The sequence below is a fragment of the Gobius niger genome, assembly GCF_951799975.1.
Source record: "Gobius niger genome assembly, chromosome: 8".
Classification (NCBI taxonomy): domain Eukaryota; kingdom Metazoa; phylum Chordata; class Actinopteri; order Gobiiformes; family Gobiidae; genus Gobius; species Gobius niger.
This window is the reverse complement of record NC_136859.1, coordinates 7,179,997-7,197,263: the sequence shown is the minus strand read 5'-3', so window position 1 is coordinate 7,197,263 and position 17,267 is coordinate 7,179,997. Positions and strand designations below refer to the sequence as shown.

At 43.3% G+C, this 17,267-nt stretch overlaps 2 protein-coding genes across 2 annotated transcripts; both read right to left on the bottom strand.

Moving 5' to 3' along the window:
• Positions 1–135: 135 nt before the first annotated feature.
• LOC306966457 (tripartite motif-containing protein 16-like) lies at positions 136–2,327 on the bottom strand. Its single transcript, XM_079561224.1, has one exon. It carries the CDS (start codon positions 2,284–2,286, stop codon positions 691–693), a length of 1,596 nt encoding a protein of 531 aa, XP_079417350.1. The 5' UTR covers positions 2,287–2,327; the 3' UTR covers positions 136–690.
• Positions 2,328–10,903: 8,576 nt separating this feature from the next.
• LOC306966815 (uncharacterized protein) lies at positions 10,904–17,231 on the bottom strand. Its single transcript, XM_079561631.1, has 3 exons — positions 15,605–17,231; positions 14,362–14,454; positions 10,904–12,784 (listed from the first exon to the last, which is right to left on the bottom strand). The coding sequence occupies exons 1-3, from the start codon at positions 17,185–17,187 to the stop codon at positions 11,152–11,154; spliced, it is 3,309 nt and encodes a 1,102-aa protein (XP_079417757.1). The 5' UTR covers positions 17,188–17,231; the 3' UTR covers positions 10,904–11,151.
• Between the last annotated feature and the right edge of the window lie 36 nt (positions 17,232–17,267).

Here is a 17,267-nt window from a genome sequence, read left to right as displayed (position 1 = left end):
TCTCCATTTTCTCTCCCTCTGATGAACGTCTGAACAAAATGTCGGCAATAAAAAATCCCTTCCAAAAACTTTTATTGAGCCAAACCCCGTGTTTACAGCAAACCGCATGTGAATACAAAGTTCAAAGTTCACATCGACGAAACATGAACGACATTAGAGCGATGAGAACATTCATTTATACCACATCATCCAGAAATGTCTTCTATTAAGGCACAATATATTTACACTGTTCACTTCCACACATTATTTCATTATTATATTACATTACTTCAACCATTAGAGTTTCAAACACAATAACCTGAGATAGAACATTTATAATAAAGATAGAAACATTTACATATAAAAGATCTGTTCTCTTCAGGCGTCCTCAAGGTCAGTGTTTCCCAAACTGTGGGTCATGTCCTGAAAAATGACTCCTGGAAAATTTACTGAAGCCAGTTTTAGTGGCAGTTTAGAAATGAAAAAGACATTGTAAAAAAGAAATTCCCTCATTAAGTTACAGAGAATTTAGAAAATATAATTTTACTGTTTTCAGATTCTTCAGAGGGAAAGACATTATTTCAAAATGACATGAGAATAAGATGCTTTCTCTTAACGCCCCTGAAATAGACATTTTAAACTAGTCACATTTAAGATTTACAAAATAAAACTAGTGTGTAGGTTATCATTGTCTGGAACTTTACAGTTTTATTAAATTTGAAGAAAATGCGCATTGGCTCCAAGACCAACCCAGACTCCAGCGTGTAGAGGCCGAGTGAACTTTGTCTCGACTCTGTGCAGGAGCTTCATGGTTTGGTCCTGAACGCTGTAAAAGGACAGAGCCCCTGCGCTGTGGTCCAGGTAAACCCCGATTCTGGACCCGAACGGACCTGAGAGATTCAACTGGACTTTGTTATAATAAAATGAGTAACCAGAGTTATGACAGCGTAAGGCCCAGGATTTATCATTGTTTCCAAATACACAGTTTCTCTCAGTGTCTTTGTAAGCAGCTGCTGCGTAAACCCTCCTGCTCCTCTCCAGCTCCCAGTAACAGCGTCCCGTCAGCTCCTCACGACTCAGGACCTGATAGACACTGAATCTGTCTGGGTGATCTGGATAGCCCTGTGATACATCCGTAAATGTAGCTTTTCTGTTTCCATCAAACAGAGAGAGCCTTTTGTGTGCTGTGTTCTGGTCCAGAGTGATGTCCCGTGCGTATCTGAGGAAGTCCTCTCTGGTGATGGGCTCAGTGAGGGACAGTTTAAACTCCATCAGACTGAGCTGCAGTTTGTCCCTGAGCTCAGACACGGCTCTGGTCACGTCCTCAAAGTCCAGTCTTGGTCCGGTCTGAATCCTGGACTCTGTCTCCTCGGTGTGTGTGGACAGAGGGGGACAGCGCAGTATAAACTGGTTGTGGTCCGCTGTGAGGGACAGTGTGTCCAGCTCAGAGATGCTCCTCTTCAGCTCAGTAACGTCCTGCTGCAGTTGGTCCTGAAGCTCTTGGACTCGACTCAGGTGGGTCTCCTGCTCGGACCGGATCTGCTGCTCCAGTTCAGAGCGTCTCTTCTCCAGGAGGAGGACCATCTCTTTGAAGCTGTCCCCACTGCGCTGCACTGCTGTCTGGGCAGAGCGGCTGATGTCCTGGGCCTCCTGCTGGAGCCTCTTTAGCTCTGTCTCTTTGTGCTGGAGGCTCTGGAGCAGTCGGGTCCTTCGATTGGGCAGCTGTGCCTGTCTCTGGGCCCTCTCTGCGGCTGTGGACACCGTGTCGTGGCCTTTGTGTTGGTCCATGCAGCAGACCACACACAGGAGCTGCTGGTCTGTGCGGCAGAACATCTTCTTCACCTCGTTGTGCTCAGAGCACAGGTTCTCCTGGAGTGTGTGGGAGGGCGCCACCAGCTGGTGTCTCTGAAACGCTGCAGATTCATGATGAGGCTGTAGGTGGCGCTCACAGTAAGAGGCCACACACTGCAGACAGGAGCGGAGCGCCTTCAGCTTCCTCCCTGTGCAAACATCACAGCTCACATCTTCAGGAGCAGTGTAGTCAGCAGGGGGCGCTGTGAGCCGACTCCTCTTCAGCTCCTCCACTAAACCTGCCAACATGATGCTTTTGACTGGGACAGGCCTGGGGCTGAAGCTCTGCCTGCACTGAGGGCAGCTGTACAGACGCTTCTCTGTCTCCTCTCGGTCCCAGTGGCTGTGGATGCAGAGGCTGCAGTAGCTGTGTCCACAGGGAATAGTGACCGGCTCCTTCAGTTCATCCAAACACACGGAACAGCTCAGAGCCGAGTCCAGAGAGCTCTGCGCCATTTCTGCGTCTGAGAGAAGAGACTGACTTCACTTCCTCAAAACAGAAACTTACAGAGAGAGAGAGGGAGGGAGAGGGAGGGAGAGAACCGCCCTGCTCTGAGCTGATCAGGAAGTTCCCTCTACAAAGTGACTCAGCTTTGGTTCAGAGCCAACAGTGTTTTACTGTGGAGAGCAGAGGTTCACAGTCGCCTGATAATGTGTTTGTTTAAGAGGGTTTTAGTCTCAATCTGCACTGATGTTTATAAATTGTTCATCATTGTGCTCAGGTGGAATCTTTCATATTGTATGTTAAATAAATTCTTGACGAGGCAGTTTTGTGTAATAACAGGCTCAGGCTGAAATAAAGAACTGAACTTGGAGCGAATAAAACGTGCCACCTGACTCACCTGTTTAAAGAGTTCAGCCAGAACAACTTTTTAGTTTACGATCCCTGTACCTACAGTTTTTATGTTCTTAATTATAAACACGTGGTTATTCATTATTCTGCCGTTGCTGATCACCAGTGTTGATTTCATTATGAATAAAGTTAGATTTGATAAACTAGAAAAATCACCTTCAAACATTTTACAAAAGACTTGAGCAAAACCAGTAGATTCTATCTGTAGGAGCTATTTGTCAGTTTTTTGATTTAAAGCTAAAATGTCACTTTTTGTTTATTAGTTGCACATCAGTATGTTTTCTTTTTTGTTATGTAGTTTTTAATATGCTAAGTTAAGTCTAATTTGCTTACTTTTTGTTTTATTTTACTTGGTTAGTCTTTTATTGCGCACCTAGGGGATATAGGGGAGTAGCGCACATTGTCCAACACGCACCTGGGTGGGCTAATGGTTTTTTACCAGTCACGTCGGAGAGGCAGCAAGTAGGCCTTACATGAAATCTTGCTGTTTGCCGTCCAAATCTGGAAAATAAACCCTCTTTTTGAAACTTTAAGTTTGTTTGGACATTGCTCTCTTTTGAATGCTGCGTAAACCAAAAACCCAGGGTGCGTCTGAAGTGTTTATTTGAAGTTTTCTTATGTCGCAGTTTAAGTTTAAGTTTTGTTGACAAATACTCACTATATAAGTAAAAAACCTGCCCGTGGACCTAAAGGAGGATTCATCGGATCAAGATCTAAAGGATTACAATGGATTAATGCGCGGATGGCATCGTAAAGATTGTTTAATCCAACGCCTTTTGTTCTGTGGAGTCTTCAGCGGGAAAGTTGCCTCGCCCACAACAAACTAACAAATGCTCTGCTCTTCAAAGACAATGGTACGTAAAATGATTGCTAATGCTGTAAAGGAAAACGGCCAAACGATTGGAGTTTGATGATAGCGATCAATAAAAGATACACATTTGTCGACGAGGAATCAAAGGTTGGATTAATGCTGCAGTACCTTTACGCACCACCAGATGAACCGCACCAAGCTGACGCATACAACTTTGGAATGAAAGATTGAATTTGTTGCTCTGAACTCTTGTGCATCTCTTGAAAATTGAGTCATAAAAGACCACCTTTAAAAGTGTTTTGTTGAAATGTCGGATGTCGCAAAAGCACAATCAAATGTTGAAAATGTACAAGCTTCACCCAAAAGGAGTCAGAAATTCACGTTTAAAGGATTGAGCTTGCAATTACAAACATGTCAAGAAAAACGGAATGCAAAGAACAAACAAGCCAAAAGGCTGATGGAGGATTTGAACATATTAATGGCTTCAAAGGACAATTCTAAAAATGTCGCTTCTCTTTTGGACGTGTTTATCCAACGTCACCAAGACGTAAAGGATGCGCACGATGCTTTCGTAAAATTGCCTTTACCTCCAGATGAACTTACAAGGCAAAACGAACACATTGCAAATAAAATGACTGTGTACTGTGAATTCACGGATCGTGTCAAAAGTTGGCTGCGTGATGTCGGTCATTCAAATGTGTCGCCAAACGCTGACGACGGTAAACCTGTTGATGATTTAAATCCAGAGGACAGTGCCTCGAATGTGTGCTGCACTAATAAGTCAAATGTTTCAAAGACGAGCTCTCAAGCATCGCATGTTTCTTCCATAATGTCAGCGCGCCTTAAAGCAGAAGTCGATAAAGCTGCACTGCTGGAGCGGGTTGCTGCTCTTAATAAAAAACATGAAATTGAAGCAGAGGAGGAAAAAATCCGGATTGAAAGTGAAAAACTTAAAAGGAAAAAGGAACAACTCGAACTTGAAACTCAACTTGCTGTTACAAACGCTAAGATTCATGTATTGGACATTAATTCATCTCAGTGTGGTTCAAAAGTTTCTCGTTACTCCAAGCGTTCTGATGGCATGAACTCTTACCTAAATAAAAGTTGTGCTACACCAACGTTAAATCCAAGTGCCCAAGTGTTTGTCCCGGAGCAAATGGAAACTGGTGCCAGTCATGTCACAACACTAGAACCACCTGTTGTTCGTCCCAAAGAAAAAATACATGACATGTCTCAAAATAAAAATGTTGCAGTCATAACTAAAGCTGTTCCGCCTGTCTCCTTTGAAAGTACCTATTTGCAACCATCTGTTGTTCGTCCCAAACAAAAGTCACCTGACATGCTGCAAAACAAAAATGTTCCAGTCATAACTCAAACTGCTCCGCCTGTATCAGTTGAAAGTGCTCATTTGCAATCACAAATAAATCAGTCCAGCATGATTGACATAATGCAAAAGCAAAATGACATCACTTCTATGTTGGTCCAGCAAAATATGAACTCTGTCCTGCCTTCTCGAACCATTCCAGTCTTTGATGGAGACCCACTTCAATATAAATCTTTCATCAGAGCGTTTGAGAATGGTGTGGAGATTAAAGTGTCCAGTTGGAGTGACTGTCTAAATTTTCTCGAACAGTACACCAGGGGGCAGCCGAGAGACCTGGTTCACAGTTGCCAGCATTTACCTGTTGAACAAGGTTATCAAAGAGCCAAAGATCTTCTTGCTGAGCATTTTGGGAATGAACATAAAATTGCACATGCATACATGGAAAAAATTGATAACTGGTCACCAATTAAAAGTGAAGATATACAAGCACTCCAGGCATTCTCTTTGTTTCTCAGAGGTTGTTCAAACTTAACGGAACACATCGCTTATATGAGAGAACTTGATTTACCTACAAATATGAGAAACATCATTTTAAAGCTTCCTTACAAATTGCGGGAACGATGGAGAACTGTGGCTTGTGAACTTCAGGAGAGAAATGGTCAAAGAGCATTATTCACTGATCTAGTCGCATTCATTGAAAAGCAAGTTAAAATTGCATCTGATCCACTCTTTGGCAACATCCAAGATCCACAGCACTCCACTCCCAAGAGCTCCAATAACAGCTACACAAAGCAAAGAAAAAAGGGAAGTTTTGCCACAAATGTAACGGAAGTAAACAAAAATGCAACAGGAAATAAAAACAAATTCTCTGCAAGTCAAAGCTGTTTGTATTGTTCAATGACAAATCATGTATTGGAAAAATGTTTTCATTTCAAAGAAAAGTCACACAAGGACAAAGTAAACTTTATTAAGGAAAAAGGAATTTGTTTTGGATGTCTCAAAGCTGGTCACACAAGCAAAGAATGCAGAAATCGAATGGACTGTGCTGTATGTCACCAAAGGCACCCCACTGTCATGCATATTGAACATGGCAATACAGTGTTCACTAAACACAGTCAACAACCAGCCAGCGCCTCAACTGCATCCACGCAAACCTGTGGCCACATTGGGGCCGGTGATGAAGATCATTCAGTGCTGTCTATTGTAGCTGTTCAAGTCAGGAGTAAAAAGTGCAGTTCACCTGTAAATACGTATGCATTTTTAGATCCTGGCAGCACTGGCACCTTTTGTACAGAAAGTCTTTCAAGAAAACTAAATGTGAAAGGCAAAAGAGCAAGTGTCCTGCTGCGAACAATGGGACACAAAAACATTGTGAATACAAACATAATATCTGGACTTGAAGTTGCAGCGCTTGATAATGATGATTATATTGAGCTGCCAGATGTCATGACACAAAAGACTATGCCTGTTTCCAAATGTAATGTTCCACATCAAGAGGACATACAAAAGTGGCCATATTTGAAAAGTATAAAGCTCCACGACATTGATGCTGAAGTTGGATTACTTATTGGCACTGATGCAGCCAAAGTAATGGAGCCGTGGGAGCTGATCAACAGCCAGGACGAAGGGCCCTATGCTGTTCGGACCCGAGTTGGATGGGTCATTAATGGTCCACTTCGTGGTGAGAGCAAGAGTAAGATTGGCTGCTCTGTTGTCACTGCAAACAGAATCTCTGTAGAACATCTGGAAAACATGCTAATTCAACAATATAATCATGACTTCAATGAGAAAACATCTCAAGAACAAATGGAAATGTCCAGAGAAGACATCAAGTTTATGAACATTATGAAAAATACAGTATCCTTAATTGATGGACATTATTGCATAGACCTACCGTTCAAAGTGGAAAATCCCACAGTGCCACTGAATCGCTGTGTGGCAGAACAACGTCTACAGAGTCTAAAAAGAAAGTTTGATAAAAACAGCTCCTTTAAAGCGGATTACGTCGCATTTCTAGAGGACATGATACAGAATGAATATGCAGAATTGGTTCCTGAGGACCAGCTGATGGACAGTGTTGAAAATGTATGGTTTATTCCACACCATGGTGTTTATCACCCAAGGAAAAACAAGCTGAGAGTTGTTTTTGATTGCCCTGCAATGTACAAGGGGACGTCACTCAACTGTCAGTTATTGCAAGGTCCTGACTTAACCAACTCTGTTGTTGGAGTCCTTTTGCGTTTTAGACAGGAGCCCATAGCAATAATGGCTGACATACAAGCTATGTACCACCAAGTTCATGTCCCAGAGAAGCACAGAAACTTCCTCCGCTTCCTCTGGTGGCCTAAAGGTGACACCACACATACTCCTAAAGAATATCGCATGAAAGTGCATCTTTTTGGGGCTGTGTCCTCACCAAGCTGTGCAAATTATGCTCTAAGAAGAACAGCCGAAGACAATGCTCCTCATTTCTCATTTGAAGTGGTAAAAACAATCAAATCTAATTTTTATGTGGATGATTGTCTTAAGTCTCTGCCTACAGAAGAAGAAGCATTAAAGATGGTGCATGATTTGACAGCTCTCTGCAGTAAAGGTGGATTTACACTGTCAAAGTGGCTCAGCAACAGCCGTGCAGTCCATTTAGAAGTCGCATACACTCTGGATGCTGATTCTTGCATCAATGCAATAAGAAGATTTGTTTGCAGACGTGGCCCAGTCTCCTCCATCAGATCAGACAACGGCACAAATTTTGTGGGAGCCAATAGAGAGCTCAAAGAAAGCCTTGTTGCATTAAATCAGGAAAAAATTCAAGGCGCTATGGCCAGGGATGGCATTACATGGCACTTTAACACTCCTTCAGCTTCACATCAAGGTGGCGTCTGGGAGCGCCTGATTCGTTCAGTCAGGAATATTCTCACCTCTGTCCTCAAGCTGCAGATTGTGGATGATGAGTGCCTCCAAACTGTGCTTTGTGAAGCTGAGGCCATCTTAAATGACAGACCTCTCACACCAGTCTCTAATGATCCAGATGATTTTGAAGCCCTCACGCCAAATCATATCTTAACACTAAAGGGCAAACCCGTCATGCCTCCTGGACTTTTTGAAAAACAGGATTTATACCTGAGGAAAAGGTGGAGACAGGTACAATATATGGCTGAAATATTCTGGAAAAGATGGATCGAAGAATACTTGCCCATCATGCAAGAGAGACAGAAGTGGATAAGGCCGAGAAGAAATATCTGTCCTGGAGACATAGTGCTGCTTGCAGACGCCACTGCCCCCAGAGGACGTTGGCAGATGGGGAGAGTCTTGGCCGTTAACATGGATGCTCGTGGCCTGGTCCGTTCTGTGCAGCTGAAGACTAAAACCAGTGTACTGGACCGGCCTGTGACCAAGCTCTGCCTGCTGCTGGAAGCTGCTATGGACTAAAACTCTATCTGTCTCACCTCCCACTGCTCTATCTTGCTTTCTATCCTGTCACTAATGTATATTTTTGCAGTCAGAAGAAAAAGAAAAAAAACTTAAGGATAATGCATCTCACATAATATATGACTGACATGGCCGTTAGAATAGCTCCTTTTGATTAATGAACCAGTAATTGTGATTGAATGCACAATTAGGGGCCGGAGTGTAGGAGCTATTTGTCAGTTTTTTGATTTAAAGCTAAAATGTCACTTTTTGTTTATTAGTTGCACATCAGTATGTTTTCTTTTTTGTTATGTAGTTTTTAATATGCTAAGTTAAGTCTAATTTGCTTACTTTTTGTTTTATTTTACTTGGTTAGTCTTTTATTGCGCACCTAGGGGATATAGGGGAGTAGCGCACATTGTCCAACACGCACCTGGGTGGGCTAATGGTTTTTTACCAGTCACGTCGGAGAGGCAGCAAGTAGGCCTTACATGAAATCTTGCTGTTTGCCGTCCAAATCTGGAAAATAAACCCTCTTTTTGAAACTTTAAGTTTGTTTGGACATTGCTCTCTTTTGAATGCTGCGTAAACCAAAAACCCAGGGTGCGTCTGAAGTGTTTATTTGAAGTTTTCTTATGTCGCAGTTTAAGTTTAAGTTTTGTTGACAAATACTCACTATACTATCATTTGTTTGTTTTGCACTGTACGAACAAACGTACCTTATAACAGAGAGTAAACAAAAGTACTTCCTAAAACACAGGTCTGTCATATTTCCTGAGCTCATTATCTTTGAACAGTTCATTAAACTGTGATAATGTGACAATAACCAGACAGAGAATGAAAACATGATTAAGAACAAGCTATTTATTTCAGTTTTCATTTCTGTTACAAAGACAGACTTCTCTAAGAGCCCAGGCCGCCCTCTGTCTCCTGTTGCATAGGTTTAGTTTCTCTATCAATAAAATCGCGAAGAAATGATCAAAATCAAATGCGATGGATCTACAGTAGCCCACAAGGGACAAACCAATGGATAGTATGGAAGTATGGAAAGTGTATGAATGAAACTGTGAATAGTCTTGTGTAGAAAAGTGCTCTTTAAGACTAAAGCGTTTGTTTAAGCTCTGGTAAAGCTGGAATCTATACAGAAAAGTGCACAGTAAAGCTCTGAATATACAAAATCACAATTTCCACAGCACGGCCTGTACACGGTATTTAACTTTGTGCTATTTTGGCAAACTGCAGTTCTTTCAAAGAGATATTTCTGACACATTTCTTATTTCTATATATTGCAAATGTTTCATCATTTTATATTTTCTTTGAAGAATAAGGCATTTAAAACTACATTGCCAATAATTGTTGCAACCAAAGCTCACATATCCAGGCTGGGAAATGGATCTCTGCAAAACAAATCTTCAAACTCTTGTACAGAACAAGACTGGAACGTTTGGCGTCTGTAGCGGCAACTTCAGCTGGAAATGTTGTCGCCGCAAACAGAGAAAAATGCATTTGAAGTTACAATTTCTAATATAAATCTGTCAATATAAAAATCAGGGCCATAATAAAGTTTCCTATTATGAGGATTTCACAATTTCTCTGGTTCCTGGTGAAATTTTACACAATAAGGCAGAAAAATGGCCTAAAATGTTTAATATCTGAGTGTTTCCTGCAGTGTCTCCTCTTAGGTCGGATCACTGACCTGTTTGCTGAAGGACTTGGGTGTCCAGGTTGTTTTTGTGGCCGTCCTCTGCCTCTCGTCAGTTCTCTGCCTCTCCTCCAGGTGGCGCCTGACACACAACATTAGGTTAGTTACAGACTCACAGAGGCTGTTTTACTGTAATATTCTGCAGTAACTATTGCACCTCGGCCCTATACTTAATAAGTCTCTCTTGCATATTTCCTGTTTGGCCTGAATAAAGTGCAGTTATAATATTGCACTTTGCCCTACCTGGCTTTAAAGTGCGATTTCATAACCTTCCTTTATAATGCACCTTACTATTGCTCGCCTGGTCGCTTATGAACGACTGTATTTCTATTCATAGACAAAGGGGGCGCTGTTGTGTGTGTGGAAGTCGGCCTGAGTTTAAGCCAAACAGTTTTCTGATTGTGTGAGACTGTGGATTGTGGATTTGTGTCATTATTACCTCCTGCCTGATTGTGGAACTTAAAAGTAGAAGCTGGACCAAATTAAACACACCGTATCCTGATGTTGAATAGTTCTGATACTTGTGGACGGTTTGTCTCCATTTTCTCTCCCTCTGATGAAAGTCTGAACAAAATGTCGGCAGTAAAAAAATCCCTTCCACCAACTTTTATTGAGCCAAACCCCGTGTTTACAGCAAACCACGTGTGAATACAAAGTTCAAAGTTCACATCGACGAAACATGGACGACATTAGAGCGATGAGAACATTCATTTCTACCACATCATCCAGAAATGTCTTCTATTAAGGCACAATATATTTACACTGTTCACTTCCACACATTATGTCATTATTATATTACATTACTTCAACCATTAGAGTTTCAAACACAATAACCTGAGATAGAACATTTATAATAAAGATTGAAACATTTAGATATAAAAGATCTGTTCTCTTCAGGCGTCCTCAAGGTCAGTGTTTCCCAAACTGTGGGTCATGTCCTGAAAAATGACTCCTGGAAAATGAACTGAAGCCGGTTTTAGTGGCAGTTTAGAAATGAAAAAGACATTGTACAAAAGAAATTCCCTCATTAAGTTACAGAGAATTTAGAAAATATAATTTTACTGTTTCCAGATACTTCAGAGGGAAAGACATTATTTCAAAATGACATGAGAATAAGATGCTTTTTCTTAACGCCTCTGAAATAGACATTTTAAATTAGTCAAATTTAAGATATACAAAATAAAACTAGTGTGTAGGTTATCATTGTCTAGAACTTTACAGTTTTATTTCAGTTTAAGAAAATGTGCAGATGAATAATAAACCCAGACTCCAGCGTGTAGAGGCCGAGTGAACTTTGTCTGGACTCTGTGCAGGAGCTTCATGGTTTGGTCCTGAACGCTGTAAAAGGACAGAGCCCCTGCGCTGTGGTCCAGGTAAACCCCGATTCTGGACCCGACCAGACCTGAGAGCTTCAACCCGACTTTGTTATAATAAAATGAGTAACCAGAGTTATGACAATATAAGGCCCAGGATTTATCATTTTGTCCAAATAAACAGTTTCTCTCAGTGTCTTTGTAAGCAGCTGCTACGTAAACAAACCCGCTCCACTCCAGCTCCCAGTAACAGCGTCCCGTCAGCTCCTCACCACTCAGGACCTGAAGGACCTGAAGGACACTGAATCTGTCTGGGTGATCTGGATAACCCAGTGATGCATCCGTAAATGTAGCTTTTCTGTTTCCATCAGACAGAGAGAGCCATGTGTTTGCTGTGTTCTGGTCCAGAGTGATGTCCCGTGCGTATCTGAGGAAGTCCTCTCTGGTGATGGGCTCAGTGAGGGACAGTTTAAACTCCATCAGACTGAGCTGCAGTTTGTCCCTGAGCTCAGACACGGCTCTGGTCAAGTTCTCAAAGTCCAGTCTTGGTCCGGTCTGAATCCTGGACTCTGTCTCCTCGGTGTGTGTGGACAGAGGGGGACAGCGCAGTATAAACTGGTTGTGGTCCGCTGTGAGGGACAGTGTGTCCAGCTCAGAGATGCTCCTCTTCAGCTCAGTAACGTCCTGCTGCAGTTGGTCCTGAAGCTCTTGGACTCGACTCAGGTGGGTCTCCTGCTCGGACCGGATCTGCTGCTCCACTTCAGAGCGTCTCTTCTCCAGGAGGAGGACCATCTCTCTGAAGCTGTCCCCACTGCGCTGCACTGCTGTCTGGGCAGAGCGGCTGATGTCCTGGGCCTCCTGCTGGAGCCTCTTTAGCTCTGTCTCTTTGTGCTGGAGGCTCTGGAGCAGTCGGGTCCTTCGATTGGGCAGCTGTGCCTGTCTCTGGGCCCTCTCTGCGGCTGTGGACACCGTGTCGTGGCCTTTGTGTTGGTCCATGCAGCAGACCACACACAGGAGCTGCTGGTCTGTGCGGCAGAACATCTTCTTCACCTCGTTGTGCTCAGAGCACAGGTTCTCCTGGAGTGTGTGGGAGGGCGCCACCAGCTGGTGTCTCTGAAGCGCTGCAGAGTCATGATGAGGCTGTAGGTGGCGCTCACAGTAAGAGGCCACACACTGCAGACAGGAGCGGAGTGCCTTCAGCTTCTTTCCTGTGCAAACATCACAGCTCACATCTTCAGGAGCAGTGTAGTCAGCAGGTGGCGCTGTGAGCCCGCTCCTCTTCAGCTCCTCCACTAAACCTGCCAACATGATGTTTTTGCCTGGGACAGGCCTGGGGCTGAAGCTCTGCCTGCACTGAGGGCAGCTGTACAGACGCTTCTCTGTCTCCTCTCGGTCCCAGTGGCTGTGGATGCAGAGGCTGCAGTAGCTGTGTCCACAGGGAATAGTGACCGGCTCCTTCAGTTCATCCAAACACACGGAACAGCTCAGAGCCGAGTCCAGAGAGCTCTGCGCCATTTCTGCGTCTGAGAGAAGAGACTGACTTCACTTCCTCAAAACAGAAACTTACAGAGAGAGAGAGGGAGGGAGAGAACCGCCCTGCTCTGCTGATCAGCTGATCAGGAAGTTCACTCTACAAAGTGACTCAGCTTTGGTTTAGAGCCAACAGTGTTTTACTGTGGAGAGCAGAGGTTCACAGTCACCTGATAATGTGTTTGTTCAAGAGGGTTTTTAGTCTCAATCTGCACTGATGTTTATAAATTGTTCATCATTATTTCATATTGTATGCTAAATAAAATCTTGACGAGGCAGTTTTTTGTTAGTCACTCGTCTGCAGGTAATAACAGAACAACTTTTTAGTTTACGATCCCTGTACCTACAGTTTTCATTTTTTATGTTGTTTTTACGTGGTTATTCATTATTCTGCCGTTGCTGATCACCAGTGTTGATTTCATTATAAATAAAGTTAGATTTGATGAACTAGAATAATCACCATCAAACATTTTATAAAAGACTTGAGCAAAACCAGTAGATTCTATCATTTGTTTGTTTTGCACTGTACGAACAAACGTACCTTATAACAGAGAGTAAACAAAAGTACTTCCTAAAACACAGGTCTGTCATATTTCCTGAGCTCATTTTCTTTGAACAGTTCATTAAACTGTGATAATGTGACAATAACCAGACAGAATGAAAACATGATTAAGAACAAGCTATTTATTTCAGTTTTCATTTCTGTTACAAAGACAGACTTCTCTAAGAGCCCAGGCCGCCCTCTGTCTCCTGTTGCATAGGTTTAGTTTCTTTATCAATAAAATCGCAAAGAAATGATCAAAATCAAATGCGATGGATCTACAGTAGCCCACAAGGGACAAACCAATGGATAGTATGGAAGTATGGAAAGTGTGTGAATGAAACTGTGAATAGTCTTGTGTAGAAAAGTGCTCTTTAAGACTAATGCGTTTGTTTAAGCTCTGGTAAAGCTGGAATCTATACAGAAAAGTGCACAGTAAAGCTCTGAATATACAAAATCACAATTTCCACAGCACGGCCTGTACACGGTATTTAACTTTGTGCTATTTTGGCAAACTGCAGTTCTTTCAAAGAGATATTTCCTACATATTTCCTATTTCTATATATTGCAAATGTTTCATCGTTTAATATTTTCATAGAAGAATAAGGCATTTAAAGCTTAAAACTACAATAAATTGCCAATAATTGTTGCAACCAAAGCTCACATATCCAGGCTGGGAAATGGATCTCTGCAAAACAAATCTTCAAACTCTTGTATAGAACAAGACTGGAACGTTTGGCGTCTGTAGCGGCAACTTCAGCTGGAAATGTTGTTGCCGCAAACAGAGAAAAATGCATTTGAAGTTACAATTTTTAACATGAATCTGTAAATATAAAAATCAGGGCCACAATAAAGTTTCCTATTATGAGGATTTCACAATTTCTCTGGTTCCTGGTGAAATTTTACACAATAAGACAGAAAAATGGCCTAAAATGTTTAATATCTGAGTGTTTCCTGCAGTGTCTCCTCTTAGGTCGGATCACTGACGTGTTTGCTGAAGGACTTGGGTGTCCAGGTTGTTCTTGTGGCCGTCCTCTGCCTCTCGTCACTTCTCTGCCTCTCCTCCAGGTGGCGCTTGTTCTCCTTTTGCCCCGTCCATGTTTCCTGCCCTCAGAGCCTCCGTCACGTGTTTCCACAGACGCCTGACACACAACATAGGTTAGATACAGACTCACAGAGGCTGTTTTACTGTAATATTCTGCAGTAACTATTGCACCTCGGCCCTATACTTAATAAGTCTCTGCACATTTCCTGTTCGAACTGAATAAAGTGCGGTTATAATATTGCACTTTGCCCTACCTGGCCTTAAAGTGCGATTTCATAACCTTCCTTTATAATGCACCCCACTATTGCTCGCCTGGTCGCTTATGAACGACTGTATTTCTATTCATAGACAAAGGGGGCGCTGTTGTGTGTGGAAGTCGGCCTGAGTTTAAGCCAAACAGTTTTTTGATTGTGTGAGACTGTGGATTGTGGATTTGTGTCATTATTACCTCCTGCCTGATTGTGGAACTCAAATGTAGAAGCTGGACCAAATTAAACACACCTTATCCTAATGTTGAATAGTTCTGATACTTGTGGACGGTTTGTCTCCATTTTCTCTCCCTCTGATGAACGTCTGAACAAAATGTCGGCAATAAAAAATCCCTTCCAAAAACTTTTATTGAGCCAAACCCCGTGTTTACAGCAAACCGCATGTGAATACAAAGTTCAAAGTTCACATCGACGAAACATGAACGACATTAGAGCGATGAGAACATTCATTTATACCACATCATCCAGAAATGTCTTCTATTAAGGCACAATATATTTACACTGTTCACTTCCACACATTATTTCATTATTATATTACATTACTTCAACCATTAGAGTTTCAAACACAATAACCTGAGATAGAACATTTATAATAAAGATAGAAACATTTACATATAAAAGATCTGTTCTCTTCAGGCGTCCTCAAGGTCAGTGTTTCCCAAACTGTGGGTCATGTCCTGAAAAATGACTCCTGGAAAATTTACTGAAGCCAGTTTTAGTGGCAGTTTAGAAATGAAAAAGACATTGTAAAAAAGAAATTCCCTCATTAAGTTACAGAGAATTTAGAAAATATAATTTTACTGTTTTCAGATTCTTCAGAGGGAAAGACATTATTTCAAAATGACATGAGAATAAGATGCTTTCTCTTAACGCCCCTGAAATAGACATTTTAAACTAGTCACATTTAAGATTTACAAAATAAAACTAGTGTGTAGGTTATCATTGTCTGGAACTTTACAGTTTTATTAAATTTGAAGAAAATGCGCATTGGCTCCAAGACCAACCCAGACTCCAGCGTGTAGAGGCCGAGTGAACTTTGTCTCGACTCTGTGCAGGAGCTTCATGGTTTGGTCCTGAACGCTGTAAAAGGACAGAGCCCCTGCGCTGTGGTCCAGGTAAACCCCGATTCTGGACCCGAACGGACCTGAGAGATTCAACTGGACTTTGTTATAATAAAATGAGTAACCAGAGTTATGACAGCGTAAGGCCCAGGATTTATCATTGTTTCCAAATACACAGTTTCTCTCAGTGTCTTTGTAAGCAGCTGCTGCGTAAACCCTCCTGCTCCTCTCCAGCTCCCAGTAACAGCGTCCCGTCAGCTCCTCACGACTCAGGACCTGATAGACACTGAATCTGTCTGGGTGATCTGGATAGCCCTGTGATACATCCGTAAATGTAGCTTTTCTGTTTCCATCAAACAGAGAGAGCCTTTTGTGTGCTGTGTTCTGGTCCAGAGTGATGTCCCGTGCGTATCTGAGGAAGTCCTCTCTGGTGATGGGCTCAGTGAGGGACAGTTTAAACTCCATCAGACTGAGCTGCAGTTTGTCCCTGAGCTCAGACACGGCTCTGGTCACGTCCTCAAAGTCCAGTCTTGGTCCGGTCTGAATCCTGGACTCTGTCTCCTCGGTGTGTGTGGACAGAGGGGGACAGCGCAGTATAAACTGGTTGTGGTCCGCTGTGAGGGACAGTGTGTCCAGCTCAGAGATGCTCCTCTTCAGCTCAGTAACGTCCTGCTGCAGTTGGTCCTGAAGCTCTTGGACTCGACTCAGGTGGGTCTCCTGCTCGGACCGGATCTGCTGCTCCAGTTCAGAGCGTCTCTTCTCCAGGAGGAGGACCATCTCTTTGAAGCTGTCCCCACTGCGCTGCACTGCTGTCTGGGCAGAGCGGCTGATGTCCTGGGCCTCCTGCTGGAGCCTCTTTAGCTCTGTCTCTTTGTGCTGGAGGCTCTGGAGCAGTCGGGTCCTTCGATTGGGCAGCTGTGCCTGTCTCTGGGCCCTCTCTGCGGCTGTGGACACCGTGTCGTGGCCTTTGTGTTGGTCCATGCAGCAGACCACACACAGGAGCTGCTGGTCTGTGCGGCAGAACATCTTCTTCACCTCGTTGTGCTCAGAGCACAGGTTCTCCTGGAGTGTGTGGGAGGGCGCAACCAGCTGGTGTCTCTGAAGCGCTGCAGAGTCATGATGAGGCTGTAGGTGGCGCTCACAGTAAGAGGCCACACACTGCAGACAGGAGCGGAGCGCCTTCAGCTTCCTCCCTGTGCAAACATCACAGCTCACATCTTCAGGAGCAGTGTAGTCAGCAGGGGGCGCTGTGAGCCGACTCCTCTTCAGCTCCTCCACTAAACCTGCCAACATGATGCTTTTGACTGGGACAGGCCTGGGGCTGAAGCTCTGCCTGCACTGAGGGCAGCTGTACAGACGCTTCTCTGTCTCCTCTCGGTCCCAGTGGCTGTGGATGCAGAGGCTGCAGTAGCTGTGTCCACAGGGAATAGTGACCGGCTCCTTCAGTTCATCCAAACACACGGAACAGCTCAGAGCCGAGTCCAGAGAGCTCTGCGCCATTTCTGCGTCTGAGAGAAGAGACTGACTTCACTTCCTCAAAACAGAAACTTACAGAGAGAGAGAGGGAGGGAGAGGGAGGG